This window comes from Panthera pardus, unplaced genomic scaffold, assembly GCF_024362965.1.
Source record: "Panthera pardus isolate Hobbes unplaced genomic scaffold, ASM2436296v1 HiC_scaffold_24, whole genome shotgun sequence".
NCBI lineage: Eukaryota > Metazoa > Chordata > Mammalia > Carnivora > Felidae > Panthera > Panthera pardus.
The window spans coordinates 90,164,314-90,185,151 of NW_026526810.1; the positions used below are offsets into that span (position 1 = coordinate 90,164,314).

Here is a 20,838-nt window from a genome sequence, read left to right on the forward strand (position 1 = left end):
ATACATTTGCTTAAATGTTCATGGTGCAGAATTTAATTTCATGGGCTGTGCTCTGAAACTTCAGATAGGAAAGTCCTATCTTTCAGGTGCTAAAAATATACAAAGACTTTTCCAGAAGAAGTAAATATCACTTTGAAAAGCTGTTAACCATTCAAAACTAAAGAATAAGATTAAGGAGAACACGAAAATAGATAAAATTAGTTGAAAGAATGGAAACCTTGAGATAAAATTTTAAATGTTTATTAAAGAAGACTTATAACTTCTTTTAAAGAAAGATTCTCCTAAAAAACTTGAAAAGGTAAGGTTCTCAGACTTCCAGTGGCTCTAACATGTGAGTTCCTTAGAGTCTATAAACCATACCAAATGTTATTTCAACTGCTAAAATACATAAAATAGTTTAGCTTATTTAAAAGTCAAATTTAAAAATCAACTCATGTGCAACATAAGATTCAATCAAACCTTTAAATAATATACCTCTTACACTTGAAATGAAGGATTCTAGTCTCTCAAGCAACTCCAAATCTCTTTCAAAGTCATAAAAATGATGTTCAACCCAGTGCCGAAACACATTTAAGATCCTAAAAAAAAATGGAAAGAAACACATTTTAGCAAAACCTCAGCTTCTTCTACTTCTCTAATATCATAGTGACAACTTTATATACAAGGGCCAATATAACACTCAGAGTCTCTATTTTGTATTTAGTTAAAACCTTAAGTACTTCAATGATGTGAAAACCGGTCTCAAGACTAATTTATTGTTTTAAAATTATACTTTAAAAATATTTATAAGCATAAAAATTGTAGTTTCCATATTTAACCACCCCTTTATGCTTAGGAAAAGTAACTTTTCTTTATAGATATGTAGAAAATTCATCTTCTGTACAGTACAAACACTATTTTAAATTCTTAAATTGAAAAGGATTTTTTTTAAAGATCTAAATTGATATATTTTTCACATAAAATGGCAAATCAAATAAGATTAGTGTATTTGTTTCTAAACTCAAGTGCTATCATCAGACTTCTGTTATCTACAGTTATGCCCACATTTCCTTATTTTATGTCAAGATAAAAATATTTCTGACAGAGCTGTTTTGTTTTGTAGTACCTCACAAATGACTCTTACAACCTTGCAAACAGAGATTTAATCTATCTGTATAAATATAACATTATATATAACAAATATAACACTACATAATGATAGTGTAAATTAATTACTTTAGAATTTTTTCTTCATTATTTTAAAAAATGACCATTTGTAGGTTAGCTTCCCTCCCCCCCCAACCCCACCCGACTTTAGTTTTTCTCCCAGTTTTTTTTTAAAGAAAAAACTTTAAATTCCCAATCTCTGTCATGTTATCTATAATTAAGCAATCTTAAGTTACTGTGTGCCTGGTAGACTCAGTGGCTTAGAAAATATTTCAAAGAAACAAAACTGTTAACTTCTAGTTCACACTTAGGTTAATCTGTTGCCAATTTCTGTCCTTCATAATTTCTACAGCAGCTAATGTAATTTTAAAATTAGTATCATGTACAGGAAAAAAAATCTCATAAGTAGACTTCATCAAAATTAAAAACTTCCATTGACCAAAAGACATTATTAAGAAAATGTAAACAGATGGGGCACCTGGGTGGCTCACTCAGTTAAGCGTCTGACTTCCAATTGGGTCATGATCTCACAGCTCGTGAGTTCGAGCCCTACATCAGGCTCTGTGCTCAAAGCTTAGAGCCTGGAGCCTGCTTCAGATTCTGTATCTCCCTCTCTGTCTGCCCCTCCCCCACTAGTGCTCTGTCTTTCAAATATAAATAAATGTAAAAAAAAATTTAAAAAAAGAAAAATGCAAATTAAAACTACAAAGACATACCACTATACCCCACCAGTTCAGCTAAAATATAAAGACTGACATAACTAAATGTTGGTGAGGATATGGAGCAACTGGAACTCTCATACATTGGTGGTAAGAGTGTAATAAAGAACAATCACTTTGGGGAAAGATTCGGCAGTTTCTTTTAAAACCAAAAATATAAATACTCTACAAAGCTAGCCACTCCACTCTGAGTTATTTACCCAAGACATATGAAAAAATATATTCACAAAAGATTTATAAAATAAAGTTCATAGCAGCTTTATTCATAGTAATAAAAAACTGAAAAGAACCCAGGTGTCCTTCAGTGGGAAAAAAAATTGTGGTATATTCATATTGCTACCTTAGCAATAAAACAGAAGAAACTACTGACACAAGCAAAAACATGCTCAGAAGCATGATGAGTGAAAAATGTCAGACACAAAAGAGTACATAAGAATCCGTTTATATGAAATTCTAAAACAGGTAAAACCAATCTGTGGAGGAAGATGAATAGTGCTTTGGGCAATGAGGACAAAAATTGATTAGAATGGGCATGAGGAAACTTTCTGAGGTGATGGGAACATTTATATCTTGAAAGGAGTTTGGATTATAGAGATGTATGTATTTGTTAAAATTCAACCAAAGTACATTTAAGATGTGATTGTTTTGGGGCTACTGGGGGGCAAATGGTTGAGCAACCAACTCGATTTTGACTCAGGTCTGAATCTTAGCTTATGAAATCAAGCCCCACATCAGGCTCTGTGCTGACAGCTCAGAGCCTGCTTGGGATTCTCTCTCCTCTTCTCTCCTACCCCTCCTTCCACTCATGTGTGTGCATATGTATGCACATGTACTCACTCTCTAAATAAACTTAAAAAAAAGATGCAAAAGTACAATAAACAAATAATGCACTTTTAATGATATACAAATTGAAGTATTTAAGAAGTGTACTTTGAAATACATCCCCTAAATTTGACGATTAATGGACCAAAAGAAGAATAAATATATATGTGATAAAATAAATATAGCAAAATTAACAGTAGATCTAGGTGGTGGATGTATGAACTCTCACTGTAAAATTCTCTCAAATTTCATATGTTAAAAATTTTGCAATACAACAATAGAAATGTTACAATCGTTATAAAAATTACCATCATTGCTAAAAATCCTTTAATGTTTGTAGGACTGTTTTAAAAACTTGGCTTGTATTTCAAGGCCATCTTGAATTCCACCCCATTCATTCCATATAGTTAATACCATCTACTACTTCTTGCAATACATTGTCTTCATTTCTGTTGAGTCAGTTTCCTTACTTATTTTGTCTGCACACCATTCTCACTTTTGTCTTCTTGCCTTTGTTCATACTATTTCCCAGGACCTTGAATACCTATGGTCATTTTCTGCCTACCTAAATCCTATACACCCTTTAGGGTCACTCAGATTTACCTCTTCCAAGATGGCTTCCCCTAGCTAATCTTAGCTATTGCTCAAATTATATAGGGATATATTTTTTAAAGCCACTTAAACATTTAAAATAGAATATATAACTATTATTACCGAACACAGAGCTCAAATTCACAACCCCAAAATCAAGAGTCGCATGCTCTGACTGAGCCAGCCAGGTACCCCTTAAATTTTTTAAAGTTTTGGCTGAGAGTCATGTAGCTGGGAACTCTATCATTTCTCTGAAACTACATTCATTTGTGGCAATTATCCTGGAAAATAAATCATATACTCAGTTCCAAAGTTGTAATTTATTAGTTAGCAATAATCAAGGAATCTTAATATTTACAAAGAAAAAAATATTTAGATCATGTACAATTAGGGATTGTAAAGAAAGCTAGTCAAAGGAGCTTCCAATTTCCAATCTCAGTGGTATAAAAAACGAACACGGGCTTAAGAAGACAGAATGGAGTCTGAAACCTGTCCTGCTGTTCTCTTTATATGACCTATCTCAAATTACTTTATCTTGCTAAGTTTCAATTTCCTCATATAAGTTTCAATTTCTTTCATATATAAAGTAGTAACTGTGTTATGAGGATGAGATAAAAACGATAAGGCATTTAGGTACACAGAGAGTACCTAACAGCTAGCAGCTGCTATTATCAATTAACATTTTTAGAAATTGCTGAAATGATTTTTTAGATGAAGTAATAAATGTCTATGTTTTGTGTGAGAATAATGGGGAAAGAGCTATAGATTCCATAAATATCATAAACTATAAAATAGCCCAGAATCACTAGATGATCACAAAGGAGGAGGAGCAAAGTTGACAGTAGGCACACTCACATAAAATTTTATAATTTTTACTTAATAGGTATCCTGGTATGTTAACTGTATATTGAAAATTGAACAGCACATAAAAAATAAAATATTCAGGCCAAACCTAAGTTGTACTGGTTGGACATATTCCTTGCGAAACCTTTTAAGGTCTGCACTGATTGGCTGTTCGCCTTTCTCTACTGCCAATTTATCTGCTTCAGTAGGTTCTGGCTCTGGAATTTCAAATCTAAGAAAAAAAAGAAGCAAAATGAGAGAAATTTTTTGTTTCATATACAAACGAAAAGGATTTAAAATACAACAGAAAAAATATTGTATTTAAGCAACTTTCTTTCCTATCATTTATGTGAAAAGTACAATTACTGATAAACTTTCCCCGAAGTATTACATACTGTAAGAAATTGTTCTTTAGCTACACAGTAGGAAGGTTTAATATTCTTACTTTTATCAAAACAAGTTTGATAACTAGCACTGATCAATACAGAAAAGGTCAATTTAAAAGATCAAGCTATATAAAAATAATCTATAAGGAGAAAAACTGTCTTAAATGATGTAACAGAATTGTTAATCTAATAATCTGTCCTTAATATTTATTTTGTTAAAATTAAAGTAGACATAAACTTCCTTAAATGACTATACATACAAGAGAAGGCCCAAACTGAATTTTAAACAATATTTGAAGAACACACTTAAGTGGATAAGGTAACAATCAAAGCTAAAACAAACAAATAAAAGGAAACCTTGCCCAATCATAGGAAATATAGCTGAAATAGGAGTCTAAGAAATGTGCTTTCCTTATTTTGGACATGGAAATACAACTAACTAGATCTTCATAGCACATTACACTGATTCAGTCTGGTAAACTTAGTTTCACAGTACAACATAATGATACAGGTGAAGATGTAATTCTGGTATATTAGGTTTTTATATGTGAAACAAAAATTATTTTGGAGCCCAGACACTATCTAAAGAGGAAAAATTCAATCCAAAACTTAGAGTTTTTAAAAAACTAATCATAATGAAGGAACTGTTAATTTTTTTACATATAACAAGACTTTAATTATGTTTTTAATAAGAATATTTATCTTTTGGAAAATGAAAATGAAAATATTTACAGATGAAATATGTTGCGTAGGATTTACTCCTAAATAATCCTGGGTTAGAGTATTGAAGTCAGTAGGGAAAGAGATGAAAAATGGGTTGATAATTACTGAAGCTGGATGATGAATAAATGGGGTTTACTGTACTCTTCCATTTACTCTTTTATATGGTTTGAAATTTTCTTTAGTAAAAAGTCTATTTTAAAGTGACAAGTAAAAAAGTCTCTTTTAAGGAAGTTTTTATTGCCCCCCCAAAACTCATTTAAATACATACTCAAAATTGGGTCTTTTTGATTACCACTATAAATATTGCTATGATCTGAAGAGATCTTTTTTATAAAAGATATTTCAATGAGCACATTGTTTGAAGAGAACAGTAATACTACTAATTTAATGCCAAATATATTATGTTCAAAAACTAGCTGAGCACATACTAGGTCCCCATCACTTTGCAAGGAACAAAGTAGTTAACTTTTTATAAAGTGTTAAGTAAAATAAATATTTTTCTTACCGTTCAATCAGTAAGCTTAGTAATTCCTGTGGTTTACAAAATGAACGGTATGTAGTAAGAAAAGTACGGACAAAATTGGGATCTGAAAAGATAAAGAGTATAAAATGGGACGTATGTTCAATTTATTCAGTTTCATTAATTCAAAGTAGCATATTTTGGAGGACTTCCTTCTTTTTTTTTCCAATGTTAATTTATTTTTGAGAGAGAGAGTGTGAGTGAGCGTGCACGCGTGAGAGCAGGAGAGGGGCAGAGACAGAGAGGGAGATACAGAATCTGAAACAGGTTCCAGGCTCTGAGGTGTCAGCAAAGAGCCCAATGTAGGGCTTGAACTCTGAACAATAAGATCGTGACCTCAGCAGAAGTCAGAAGCTTAACCTACTGAGCCACCCAGGTGCCCCTTTTCCTTTTTCTTTTTATTCTGGTTCCTCCCACCATGGTCTTCCTGCCAATTATGGGATTTATTTATTTTTAATTAAAAACAATTTTTAATGTTTATTATTTTTGAGGGACAGAGAGAGACAGAGCACGAGCAGGGGAGGGGCAGAAAGAGAGGGAAACACAGAATCCACAGCAGGCTCCAGGCTCTGTCTGAACAGAGCCCGATGCAGGGCTCAAAACCCACAAACCGTAAGATCGTGACCTCAGCCAAAGTTGGATACTTAACCAACTGAGCCCCCCAGGCACCCCATGGTATTTCTTGATAAATGAGGACTGTTTTCCAATTTAAGAGTCATACAATTTTTATGAATATTTAATAATTAATGAAGTCAACAATATTATACATATATATTTTTAAGTTTATTTTCAGACAGAGACAGGGAGAGAGAGAGAGAGAGAGAAAGAGAGATCACAGTGGGGGATGGGCAGAGAGAGAGAGGGAAAGAGAGAAAATCCCAAGCAGGCTCCGCACTGTCAGTGCAGAGCCCGACATGGGGCTCAAACCCATGAACCGTGAGATCATGACCTGAGCCAAGTCAGACGCTTCACCAACTAAGCCACCCCATGTGCACCAACAATACTGTATTTTAGAGACATTTAATTAGTTATTTATTCCCTTTGATCCTATGGAATTCTTTTTATATTTTAGAAGCAATCCCTTTTTTTCCATGCCTCAAGCATTTTTTTCTTTTTGCTTCAAGTTTTTTAAAAAAATTCTAGTTAATTAACATACAGGGTAATATTGGCTTCAGGAGTAGAATTTAGTGATTCATCACTTATGTACAAAAACTGGTGCTCATCACAAGTGGCAAACTTTTTTTTTAAGTTTATTTATTTATTTGGAGAGAGACAGCACAAGCAGGGAAGGAACAGAGAGGCGGGGCGGGGGGGGGGGGGGGGGGGCGGGGGAGAGAGAATCCCAAGCAGGCCCTGTTCTGTCAGCACACAGCCAGATGTGGGGCTCGAACTCACAAACTGTGAGATCATGACCTGAGTCAAAATCAAGAGTCAGACTCTTAACAGACTGAGCCACTCAGGTGCCCCCAAAACGGCACAACCCAGGTAAGTAAGCATTTGTAATGAGTTTCACATACCTGCATACATATGATATGTTAACCTTTCAATTAATTTCACCACAGTTCCTCCTTTAATGATGGGAATTCCACTTCTACTTTGCAAGTTGTCTTCAAAAACAATGTTTTCCTCAGAGTCTTTTACCACAAAACGATACATTTCAGGACTTGGTAATCTCAATGGCTGCTCATTTTCTTCTTTCAGTAACACTGAATCTAGCATTCGATCTAGTGTACTACGGTAGTGAAGAGAAATAAGTGCGGCCATCCAATTATTTTTCTCTTCAGCAGACTTAGCAGCAAATATTATGCTGTTTTCATCTTTGGATACTATTTCAAAAGCATGTTTACACTCACAGGTATCTTCTTTATCACATATTTGTATTTTCCTCATGACAAATTTTTCTTTTAATCTGTATTCTGCACTACTGTAACCTGGAAGGCGTGACTGGCTATGATTGGGCTTACAGCTAATCATTAAGCCATCAAAGAGAAAAATATGCCGTTCATGTTTAGCACCAATTCGTGTCAATGGACCTTCCATAATGAATTCATTACAACACTGTCCAATATCTTTGCCTTCCCATCCATCTATGTTTTTCTGAATTTCATTCATTTTTTTAATAGCCAGATGCTTGCTTCTTAAGTGACGATTATAAAAAGGGCAAATAGGATCCCTAAAAAAAAAAAAAGATAAATTTAGCTTTTTCAATGACTAAGCAATCCAAATTTCTTTAAGCTACCTCAAATCAAGTGATAAAAATATTAAATAATCAAACACTAGATTTTGCACTCAGCATTACTTCCTCCTACTAACTTTGCCACAACAGACACATGCCTCAATTTCATTATTGTGAAAGAAAAGTACTACAGAAACTGTATTTCATTCCAAATGCCATAAGAACTAAAGTTACAAAGAATCCTAAATTTATTCTATAACATACAAAAGTGACTATATTTAATAAAATTTTAAAAGATACACTATCTCAACAATATGACAATACCAATTAAATTTTTTTTTTAATTTTAGAGAGAGACAGGGAGAGAGAGTTTGAGTGGGGACAGAAGGTGGGGGAGAGAGGGAGAGAGAGAGCGAGAGAATCTCAAACAGGTTCCATACCCAGTGCAGAGCCCATCACAGGGCTTGATTCCAGGACCCTGAGACCATGACCTGAGCCAAAATCAAGAGCCAGACGCTCAAGTGACTGAGGCACCCAGGCGCTCCTGACAATGCCAATTTTAAACTCAAAGACCAAAAGAAAAATGTAAAACAAAAGTATAACTTTCAAGAATGCAATTATCACTATGAATAAGACTTCTTTTAAAAAATTAGGCATCAGATCTATAAATGAAGTATGCAGAAGCATTCATATTTTCAACAGTTTGGAATTACCCAGGTCGGCGTCTAGGTGAATACTGCTTGTAAATTCGGTCCATACTACCTTGGAGATTCATAAGAGCAGTAATAGCTTGGTTCAAACATTCTCTGTCTTCCTGCTCTTCACTACATGCTTTCAATTGCTAAAAAAAACAAACAAATATTAAACCTGCATTGTTCAATTCTTTCTTTTCTTATAGTTAGAGGAAAGAGCAACAAAAATTATTAACTCTAAATGAATTTTAAATATGCTTAATAATATGCTTAATATATGCTTAATAAAACCAGTTATACTTTTATTTCATTACATACCTGATCTCTCAAAACCAACTCTCTTTCTACATACGTAAATATAACACACATATAAAGTACTACTGCCAGAGCAATCAGAAAAAGAAGCAAGTGTGGAAAAACACTGGGACATTTTCCAGATACATAAAAATAGTTTGAAATATGCAAAACATGAAGCTTACAGGTTGCTTTTGTTAGTAACTATAAGATAACCACATAAGTTATTTCATATTCTTGAATGATTAAGTTCTTATGTTTCAGAAATGTCTAAAAGCTTGCATATCTTTGTTATATAACATAATCATGTATACAAAATTTAGCAAACCAATCCATCATAAACTTTTCTGCAAACAGCATCTTTGAGATTCAACTGGTATCTTTTACAACATAAAATTCAACCACTGTAGTAAATATCAAGAAACCATGAAAGCCAATATTCTATCTCATTAACACTTAGAAATAAGGTTTATAAATTTTTAACAACTCTGGCTTTATTGGACTTATCCAACATTTCTCTCGTATCTCACTCTCAAAATGAAAGAAAATTTACCTTGTAATAAATAATTCAGTTTGGATGATGATCCAATGTTTTTGGGTTTTTTTTTGAAGAAAGAGCACAAGCAGAGGAGAGAGAGAGGGAGAGGGAGAGGGAGAGGGAGAGGGAGAGGGAGAGGGAGAGGGAGAGGGAGAGGGAGAGGGAGAGGGAGAGGGAGAGAGAGAGGGAGAGAGAGAGAGAGGGAGAGAGAGAGAATCCTAAGCAAGCTCCACATTCAGCATGGAGCCCGACATGGGGCTCAATCCCACAATCGTGGGATCATGAACTCAGCTGAAATCAAGAGTCAGACATTCACCTGACTGAGCCACCCAGGCACCCCTCCAACATTTCAATTTGTTTGACAAAAGAAGTCAAAGTGGAGCGTTATGTATATATTATATACAGATTATATAGATACAAAAATACATTTATGCAAGAACAAATATGGAAAACTTATAATCACTTTTCAGAAAATTTTTAAAAATTTAAACCTATTTCATTATTTTAAACTACCCTACTAGAAATTTTGTGATAAATTTTCCTGATATTCCAAGAACAGTCTGAAAACCATTCAATAATGATCCCCCTTCCTCAGCAAGGAACTGAATAAATATTGTTTGAGTGCTAGGTCATTACCTTTTTTAAGTTTATTTATTTTTTAGTAATCTCTATACCCAACATGGGGCTCAAACTCATGACCCTGAGGTCAAGAGCTGCATGTTCTTCTGACTGAGCCAGCCAGGCTTTCCTAGGTCCATTACCTTTCATTTATATATCCTAAAAATTATTCTCCAGAGCGCAGAACCATCTGTGGCATGTTTTGAGATACATGTAGAAGTCTTATTACCAAAAGATCAGCAATATAAATACTTGAAGAGACTATCATTAGAAATAAAGCCTTAATTTCTAGATTAAGAAATAAGAAATTGAGAGGATGAAAGTAAAAGAGGCAAAATACCAAAGAAATTGGAAAAGGATCAGGGCTTGGTCATTCGGACCTCTAAAGGTGAAACATTACTAGCCAAATCACTTATTTTGCTGCTTTAAAGATTTCTTGCAAAAAGATTCTTCTCAGCTCTACTCTAAAACATTTCCTTAGTAAATATGGGTATTGATGATATAAATTGCTTAATTACAGTTTTTTTCTTACTGCTTCTGTCAATCCAAATTTCAAATTATCTCTAACAATGACAGTCTACCAAAATGAGAGCTGCTCTTCTATTTAGGTGTATGAGGATACTATTTCTATAGTCTACTTAGTCTTCAGGCTGCTCAAACTCATCTATATAAATGGCCATGTCATTTCTAAATATCCATGTTATAATTAAAGGCTGTCAAGGAGCAGGAAAAAAAGGATATTTCAAGGATATTTCAGGGTATTTAAAGCATAGGATTTCCTAGTGATCAAAGTACATAAAGCAGTGGCTCTGTTTGCCATAATCTTAGTTCACCAATTTGCTAAACATTTCCTGAACCTTAATTAAGATCAGTGAGATTTAATAAACATCAAATAAATACCCAAGCTGTCTACAGACATTTGAAAGAATGTATTTAAACATCTTACGGCAACACAGAAATTACCATACTGAACTACTTACAAATAAGCCAAGCTCTTTCACATCTCTATGGCTTTCTATAGGGTTTCTCTGCTCCTCCTTATCCACCTGGCAAATTAGCCTCTAGGACAGCTCAAATGCCTCTTCTCTATGAAACTCTTCCTTTTTCTCCCTCCTTATATTCTCTTAAAATAATACCAAATTTATAAAAAATTTATGAAAACAATACAAATAATTCCTGTATAATAGGAGTAACCAACTTTTAACATTTTGCTACATATGCTTCCTTATTCTGTGTGAGGGTATGTGCACCATTTTACCCCTGAACTATTTGAGAGTAGTGTGTGATGCTATCCTTTCAGTTCCTTGCTGAGGAAGGAAAACCGCTGCTAGTTTTGAGATGGTTTTTGGAATGCAAGGAAAACTTAAGAGATACACAAATTACTCTCAAATACTATCATTCCCCTTCATTCCTTTAATATGCCAGCAGTGCATCTTATAGCAAAGATACTCTTCTATGGTAGTGAATGACTTCAGGAGATGTAACATTCATGAAGTTTTATTATCTAATTTTGTGCATATCCAATTTTGTCAATGTCCTGACAATCCTTAGAGTAATTTTCTCTCCAATACAGGATGCAGTCAGGTTTCTACTGGCTCTCTCTTTTTTCCAGTTTTATTAAGATATAATTGACATACAGCACTACCTAAGTTTACCATGCATAACATGATTTGATTTACACATATTGTGATTTACTGCCACTCTTAATCTGCAAAAGCTCCTCAGCATTTGCCTTTCATTGCTCCCCAAAATAAATTACACACCAGAGTAGGATAAAAATCCCTACATCCCCAAAGCCCATATTAATTTTTTTCTTACTTCCCTAGACATTGTTACTCCTGCCTCAGCAATTCCACAGTACTACTTCTTAGACACTTAATTACATTTACTTGTTGTAATTATTTGTTTAATGTTTATTTTCTTCACTAAGCCATAAATTCCTTAAACCCTGGGATATGTTTTATTTACTTTTATGTTTATTTATGTTTTGAGAGAGCGAGTGAGAGACAGAGTGTGTGTGCTCAAGCAGGGGAGGGGCAGAAGGAGAGGGAGAAAGAAGTCCCAAGCAGGCTCTGTGCTGACAGTGCAGAGCTTGACACAGGGCTCAAACTCATGAACAGTGAGATCATGGCCAGAGCTGAAACCAACAGTCAGACACTCAACCAACTGGGCCACCCAGGAGCCCCTATTCATTTTTAGTATACTACATGGTAGATATCCAAAGGTAATTAGAATGAATGACTACTGTATAAATACTTATAATTTTGTTAAATGTTTAGACAAATAACAGCAATACACATTTACTTGGTTCTTACTCTATGCATGCTCTCTTTTATGCATTACCTTACTTAATCTTTGGTACAACTCTGTAAGACAGGCTCTGTGATTATACATATTACAAATGAAGAAACCAAGGTACAGAAAGGTTAAGTAATTCACCCAAGATGAACAGCAGAGTGCATTCAAACCCAGAAATTCCGATTCCAGGGTTCATGTTTTTTGCTGCGCACTACACTCACTGCCTATCTACAATGATCCAGACACTATGCAAAACACTGGTTTCTGCCTAAATCTGGTGACCATGAGTTGAAGGGGACCCCCTCAATGTTAAAACAAACTGGATAATTACACAGTTTAAGAAATAAAATGAAGTTGGTGTGCTTTGGAAAAGAGGTCAAGGAGAGAAATGCCCTTTCAATATATGCCTAAACTAAGCAATAAAGTGGAAATGATCTTTCATTAAGATGTAGTATCTTATTGGGAATACAAGCTGGCACAGCCACTCTGGAAAACAGTATGGAGGTTCCTCAAAAAACTAAAAATAGAACTACCCTACAACCCAGCAATTGCACTACTAGGCAGTTACCCATGGGATACAGGTATACTGTTTCAAAGGGACACATGCACCCCCATGTTTATAGCAGCACTATCAACAACAGCCAAAGTATGGAAAGAGCCCAAAAATGTCCATCGATGGATGAATGGATAAAGAAAGTGTGGTATATATATACAATGGAGTATTACTTGACAATCAAAAAGAATGAAATCTTGCCATTTGCAACTACGTGGATGAAACTGGAGGGTATTACGTTAAGTGAAATTAGTCAGAGAAAGACAAAAATCATATGACTTCATATGACTACAAAAACAGGGAGGGGGACAAAACAGAAGAGACTCATAAATATGGAGAACAAACTGATGGTTACTGGAGGGGTTGTGGGAGGGGGGATGGGCTAAATGGGTAAGAGGCATTAAGGAATCTACTCCTGAAATCACTGTTTCACTAAGTGCTAACTAATTTGGATGTAAATTTTAAAAAATAAAAAATAAAATTTTTTAAAAAGATGTAGTCTCTTATGAACTTGACTAAAGAATATATTCCTTGCTTACTTGATAATCATTATTCTCCTTACTTGTCTATAAGTATATCCCGAGATTTTACACACCATGTAAGTTTTTTCTTTATGAGACTTCTTGAAATACTTATCATGATTCTCTTGAATTCCTATAAAAATGCTGTATCTACTATGGATGTCTGTGTGCCTGAAGGTAAATTATAATAAATTATAAATTTGTTTCTAATTCATTATACTGGGAATGCAGTCTTGGTGTGAAATAATATATGTGATCAATTCTTTTTTTGTAATAATAAAGTTCTCTCAACATTTTCATAAAAATAGTGTTTTAGTAATTTGGTGAGAATTCAACTCATTAAAACCTATCACTTTTCTTTATATGCTTTGAAAAAAAATGCATTATCTTCCTTAGGATGTCCTTGAATCATGTGTCAGCACTGAAAGAATACTAATTATGTAGCAAAATATTTCTTGTAGTCTTTTTCAATAGATAGAACATTTCTCTTAATAGAAATTATCTCAAGGTCTTAATGTTATAATACACTCACACACAGGAACACAAAGCCAGTGACAAAGCAAATGTTACATAGTCTTAAGAATTAGTGAACCTAGGTGAAGGGAGCACACTATACTATTTTTGCACCTTTTCTCTGTTTTTCAAAGTAAAAAAGTATTTCCTAAAGAAACTCAATCGTCTCATATCAAAATATTGTCTTCTCTTTCCCAATGAGCCTCATTAGAATTATTACTAATAGGTCTTCCTGTTAAGCTTTAAATTAAATTAAGAAGGATTATGTTCTCTTGACAGGACACTTTTTATTCTTTCCATGACTAAATTTCCAAGGAATGACCAGAGAAGCAAAGAATGTTACTTGGCCTTGAACACATCAATTCTGAAGTGAGACCAGATAAGTTCTTACCAACAGAAGAATAAACATAGAATATGCTAGAAAATAACAAAGTTACTTATAAACCAGGAAATGAATTATTTTTTTCTTGTTCCTCTTACATAAGGATTGAATTATGTATTAAGAAAAAAAATCTATAATTTATCTGAGGAAAAAAATTAAAAAATGAAAGTAGTTTGTCATCAACCTCAGAAAGATTAAATTTGAAAAGAACCAAAAAGAAATATATTACCTATAAGATGAACTTTAAAGTACTGCTACGAATAACAATAATATAACAATTTACTGTAAAGTAATTTCAAGTAAACTATATGTGATATACCATAATTTCTCTTTATGTAGTCATTTTCTATTTTGTTTATCATAAATTCTGGTTCTGGGAAATAAAAGTTGAATAATATTTATTTATTTTTTTAATTTTTTTAATGTTTATTTATTTTTGAGACAGAGAGAGACAGAGCATGAGCAGGGAGGGGGAGAGAGAGAGGGAGACACAGAATGTGAAGCAGGCTCCAGGCTCTGAGCTGTCAGCACAGAGCCCGACGCGGGGCTCGAACTCACGAACTATGAGATCACGACCCGAGCCGAAGTCGGATGCTTAACCGAATGAGCCACCCAGGCGCCCCAAAAGTTGAATAATATTTAAATGCTATGTCCACAAATAAATATTCCTTGGTATATGACTGAAGCAAATACTTCAGATTAAAACAGGTTTAAAACTGCTCCAGGATTGTGCTTTCTATTCCCTAAGGAATGTGACAGCCTTAAGTTACACTGGCCTAGCTTTCTTTCTTATGGTTCTCTTCCCAAAGGAAGCTTAACATGAAATGAAATTTCATTTGGATGAGTACTTGAGCCAAACAATATCACAAAAAGGCAATCTACAGAATGGAAGAAAATATTTGCATCTGATATATATGATAAAGTACTAATATCCATAATATATAAAGAACTCCTATAACACAACAACAAAAATGTAACCCCCCCCCCAATAGCAAAGGATTTAAATAGGTATTTATCACAAGAAGATACACAAATGACTAACAAGCATATGAAGAGATGCTCACCATTACTAATCATTAGGGAAATGCAAATCAAAACCACAATGAGATACCACCTCACATTCATTAGGACAGCTATTATAAAAAACCAAAATTACAGGGGCACCTGGGTGCCTCAGTTGGTTAAATGTCTGACTTCAGCTCAGGTCATGATCTCATGGTTAGTGAGTTCAAGCCCCATGTCAAGCTCTGTGCTGATAGCTCAGAGCCTGGAGCCTGCTTCAGATTCTGTGTCTCTGTCTCTCTGTGCCCCTCCCCGCCATGCTCTCTCTCAAAAACTAATAAACATTTAAAAAAATACAGACAATATCAAGTGTTGATGAGGATGTGGAGAAACTGGAATGCTTGTGCATGGCTGATGGAGATGTAAAATGGTATAGTGCTATGGGATAAAGTACAGTGATTCTTCAAAAAATTAAAAATAGAATTACCATCTGATTCAGCAATTCCATTTCTGGGTATATATCTCAAAGAACTGAAAGCAGACTCTTGAGGAGATATCTGTGTACCCATATTCACAGCAGCATTATTTACAATAGCCAAAGAATAGAAGTTACCCAAATGTCCAGTCACACAATGGCTCCATAACAACATACTTAGCATACTTAAAATGGTTAAGATGGTAAGTTTCATGTTATGTATATTTTACCGTAATTACAAACAATTTTATGTTTTAAAGAACCAACAGTATCAGGGGCACCTAAGTAACTTAGTTGAATGACTCTTGATTTCAGTTCGGGTCCTGATCTCACAGTTCATGAGACTGAGCCCCATGTCGACTGAGCCCCACATTGGGCTCTGTGCTGACAGTGCAGAACCTACTCGAGATTCTTTCTCTCCTCCTCTCTCTCTGCCTCTCCCCAACTCATGTCATCTTCTCTCTCTCAAAATAAACAGCAAAAAAAGAAAAAAAAAACAATAGTATCACAGTCAGAAAAGATTTAAGAGTAAAAAGTAGTTTCTCATCTGCTCATGTGATAATCCATTTAGCTTGTGTTTAGAAATACTCCTTATTTCAGTATTTTTCAAACTGCCTGTCATAATCCATTAGTGGATCACCACCATTTTTTAAAAGAAACAGAACAGAATATAAACAGACACAGCACGAAATGTTAAGTAGCATTTCATGAAAGTTTTTGTTTCATACGTTTGTGTGTGTGTGTGTACACATACGTACATATACACTGATCTGATGTTATATGCATTTCTTATTGTGGATCACTCCCACTATATAACATAAAGAATGATTCTCACAGGACAATAAATGCTAATAACTGGACCACATTCTACAATATTTGGGCCCTTGTGATCCCACTAATTGAATCGTATGCTTACCAAGAATCAGTGTATGTTTCAAATATGTTTATGCAAGTTGTGCCTATATCGTAATTATGTAATTCAATTACTCACTACATAAGTCAAAGAAATAGGAGTATAAAAGGAGATATTTATACAAAAACTCAAATAATTTTAAAGGCAAGCTCCTTTAAAAAGGTATAAGAAAAATGACATAAAAATTTTGGAAAAATTATGAAAACCTAGGTTTTTGCACTCAGATTGTTTTACAAACATCTTCAAGTTCATGTACCATCTAAAAGAAATGGAAAATAGAGGGGCACCTGGGTGGTTCAGTTGGTTAAGTGACGGACTCTTCGTTTCAGCTTAGGTAATAATCTCACAGTTTGTGAGTTCAAGTCCTACATTGGGCTCTGTTTTGACTGTGCTGACAGTGCAGAGGCTGCTTGGGATTCTCTGTCTCCCTCTCTCTGCCCACCCCTCCACCCTTCTCTTTTTTTTCTCAAAATAAATAAACTTAAACACGCATTATAAAAAATAAATAAATGGAAAATAGAAATCACAGAAGATAATTTTTGTGATATAAGAAAGATTCACAGTCAAAGAAAAGATTTTATCCTAAGTCAACAGATTAGCGCATAAATACATACAAATGTTGATCTATAGGGGTTTTGTGTGTGTTTATGAGAATGAAATGTATATAATATTCAAAATGACCGTTTAATTAGCTGACCAACTTCAGTCCCAATTACGAGGACATGGAATCCAGTGATTAACTGGTGGCAAAACAGCTACCAGGATCAGTCTCAAGATAAGTCAGTTTTTTTTAATGTTTTTACTTATTTTTGAGACAGAAAGAGACAGAGCATGATCAGGGGAGGAGCAGAGAGAGAGGGAGACACAGAATCCGAAGCAGGCTCCAGGCTCTTAGCTGTCAGCACAGAGCCCGACGCGGGGCTCGAACTCACAGACTGAGATCATGACCTGAGCCGAAGTCGGACGCCCAACTGACTGAGCCACCCAGGCACCCCTGAACATTTTAATTTTTTTAATGTTTTATTTATTTTTGAGAGAGAGTGAGAGTGAGTACAAATGGAGGAGGGACAGAGGGAGAAGGGACAGAGAATCCAAACTGGAGTCTGTGCTGACAGCAGTGAGCCCAACACAGGGTTTGAACCCACGAACTGTGAGATCATGACCTGAGCAAAAGTCAGACGCTCAAATGACTGAGCCACCCAGGTGCCCTAACCTTGAAGATTTTAAAAACCAATCATCCAGATAGGGAAAAAAAGTAAGCTTCAGTTATAAAGTCAAACAAGGATTTTAAATATTGGCACATACTAGAAGGCAATTATAAGACTAATGATAGGACTTCCAATTAGACATGAACATTCTCCAAAAAATTTTAGAAATCTAAGTATATACCTAGGGCAGACAATATATTATTCATAATGAAGGCTGCAATTATTTTTATGAGCTCTTTAGAGATCCGTTTGTCTCCACAGAGACATTGAGAATAAAGATGTTCACCAATTTGTGCTCAAAAACTTTAGCATCACACATTATGGGTAATAAGACTTCATAAAGAAGAATTCCTGAGGGGCACCTGGGTGGCTTGGTTAGTTGAGCATCAGACTCTTGGTTATAGCTCAGGTCATGATCTCGCTGTTCATGGGATAGAGCCCCACATGGGATCCCACATGGGATTCTCTCTCCCTCTCTCTGCACCTCCTTTGCTTGCATGGTCTCTGTCACTTTCAAAATAAATCAATAAACTTTAAAAAAAAAGAATTTTTTAAATCTTTGCTTATTTTTGAGAGAAAGAGAGACAGAGTGCGAGTGGGGGAGGAACAGAGAGAGGGAGACACAGAATCCGAAGCAGGCTCCAGGCTCCGAGCTGTCAGCACAGAGCCCGATGCGGAGCTCGAACTGGTGAACTGCGAGATCATGACCCGAGCTGAACTCGGATGCCTAACTGACTGAGCCACCCAGGTGCCCCCAAAAAGAATTCTTGAGATAGCTTCTCACTAGAAATCATCAAATGAATTCCTTGCCTAGGTACCTACAAGATACAGAGTTATTCTGGCTTTAATATTATTACTAAAGAGTTAGATGGAAAAAGTCTGAACAGGTTATCTAAAATAACAACTTGGTATCCTAAAGGAGATGTACAAAATACTTACGCAGAAAGATGCCTAGCTTCTAAAAAGTAATTTAAAATGTGGAAGGGGGTGCCTGGATAGCTCAGTGGGCAAAACGTCCGATTCCTGATTTCAGCTCAGGTCATGGTCTCAAGGTTTGTGAGACTGAGCCTCACACTGGGCTCTGCGACAGCCGGAGCCTGCTTGGGATTCCCTCTCTCTCTGCCCCTCCCCTGCTCACACACTCTCTCTCAAAGTAAATAAGTAAACTTTAAAAACTTTTTAAAAAAATGCTGCAGAAGAAAATTTTACTAAGCAAGATATTTTGAAATTACAAATGAAAAAGGGAACTAATCTGAAAGTAGACAAAAGTCCTAGATGTTAGCTGGAGTCAATGAAGATCAGTAGCTAAGACATAGAGAAATGAGGATGTATGGTACCCTGAAAATATCTATCTCCACATGCTGACTTGGGTAACAGTCCTAAAGATCAAGTTAAAGTGCAAAAGGAACGTGGAGTAGAAAAAGAAACATACACTCACGAATTGTGATGCCTGTCTAAAGGCAGCAGATATTCTTTTGTAACTAAGTAGTAGTGCTTTAAAGGCTTCAAGGAATAAATAATGAGAAACCACCCGTATCTCATCAGTGAAACTATAACCCTTAGATTAAATATAGAATATACTCACTTTTAATTAATGCACAACAATAATAACAAATAGAAATATGGAATGCAAAGACAAGCCACAGGAGAGAAGATATTTAAAATGGCAAAAGACTTCAATAAAACTACAATAGTTATCTAGAAGGCCAATAAACATATACTCAAGCTCATTAATAATCAAGAAAATATAAATTAAAAACACCGGATACCATTATAAATATACAAGATGACCATTAATTTAAAAGTCTGAAAATATGCATAAAGAGCAACATAAACACTCATCCATTCTCTTAAGAGTGTAAAGTGTACAACCTACTTTGGAAAACTGCTTGGCATTATCTATTACATTTGAAAATATGCACATCTTATAACCAAGCAATTTCATCTTTTAGTATATACTCTAGAGAAATAAAATGCATGCACATATGTACCAAGAGATATGTACAAGAATGTACATATCAAGCGTTATCAGCAATAGCAAAACACTGTTCATCAGCTAGGAAAGGATAAATAAATTTGCAATTTATTCAAACAATGGAAGAAAAACTAGAAAAACATACAATATCAATAAATTTTACAAATATTACTTTAAGAGAAGATACAAGACACAAAATAATATATATAATATGAACTAATTTATATCAAGTTCAGAAACAGGCTATATAATTTTTAGTGATATATATATACATAGATGTATATGTATACATACATATATGTATACATATATCTATGTATATATATGGTTAAACTGTAAAGAAAAGCATGTAAGTAAGTGCCATTCAAGTCGGCATTGTGGTTTACCTCTGGTGTGTTTATACATTCATTTATTATATAACATGTTTATATTTTACATTTTTCTACATGTAATATAATTTACTAAGTTTAATAAGTTTATACTTTATTTGTTAGAACCTTTAACAATTCAATATATTTTTATGTTTACTGATCTTTAAAAAGAGTTCAAGTTTTACTGTAATTCTTTTTATATGTTGCTTGGGTTCTAGCTACGAGAGGAAGAATACTATACTGTATGGAAAAAAGAAGTGCTTTTCTTAATAAGTTAAAATGATGGAAATTTAGACCAATGTTTTGCATTTTACTAATTAACGTAAGAGGCAAATCACTGTTATTGTGTGCCTTCAAAAATTAATGAAAAAGTAATCTCTATATTAGTACTTTGAAATTCTGTATTACGAAATGACAGATAAAGACATATTTTCCTCTCTCTACCACTTGGAAATGATATGAAGACAAGAAACATAGGCTTTTATCCATGGAAAAGAAAGTAGACATTTAAGGTACTTTTATTTTTATGAATAGAAAGTATGAAAAATAATATGACCAG

The 20,838-nt window shown here is 34.5% G+C and overlaps 1 protein-coding gene across 4 annotated transcripts in view; it reads right to left on the reverse strand.

Annotated features, from left to right (window-relative positions):
- The window catches only part of SOS2 (SOS Ras/Rho guanine nucleotide exchange factor 2), a 91,239-nt gene that overhangs the window by 26,306 nt on the left and 44,095 nt on the right, over positions 1 to 20,838 (reverse strand). For all 4 annotated transcript variants that reach the window (XM_019451876.2, XM_019451877.2, XM_053889399.1 and 1 more), the window contains 5 exons: positions 8,640 to 8,767; positions 7,268 to 7,923; positions 5,736 to 5,817; positions 4,231 to 4,353; positions 475 to 578 (listed from right to left, as the gene is read on the reverse strand). In XM_019451876.2, coding sequence (XP_019307421.1) covers positions 475 to 578; positions 4,231 to 4,353; positions 5,736 to 5,817; positions 7,268 to 7,923; positions 8,640 to 8,767 — 1,093 coding nt within the window. The remainder of the gene's footprint in view (positions 1 to 474; positions 579 to 4,230; positions 4,354 to 5,735; positions 5,818 to 7,267; positions 7,924 to 8,639; positions 8,768 to 20,838) is intronic.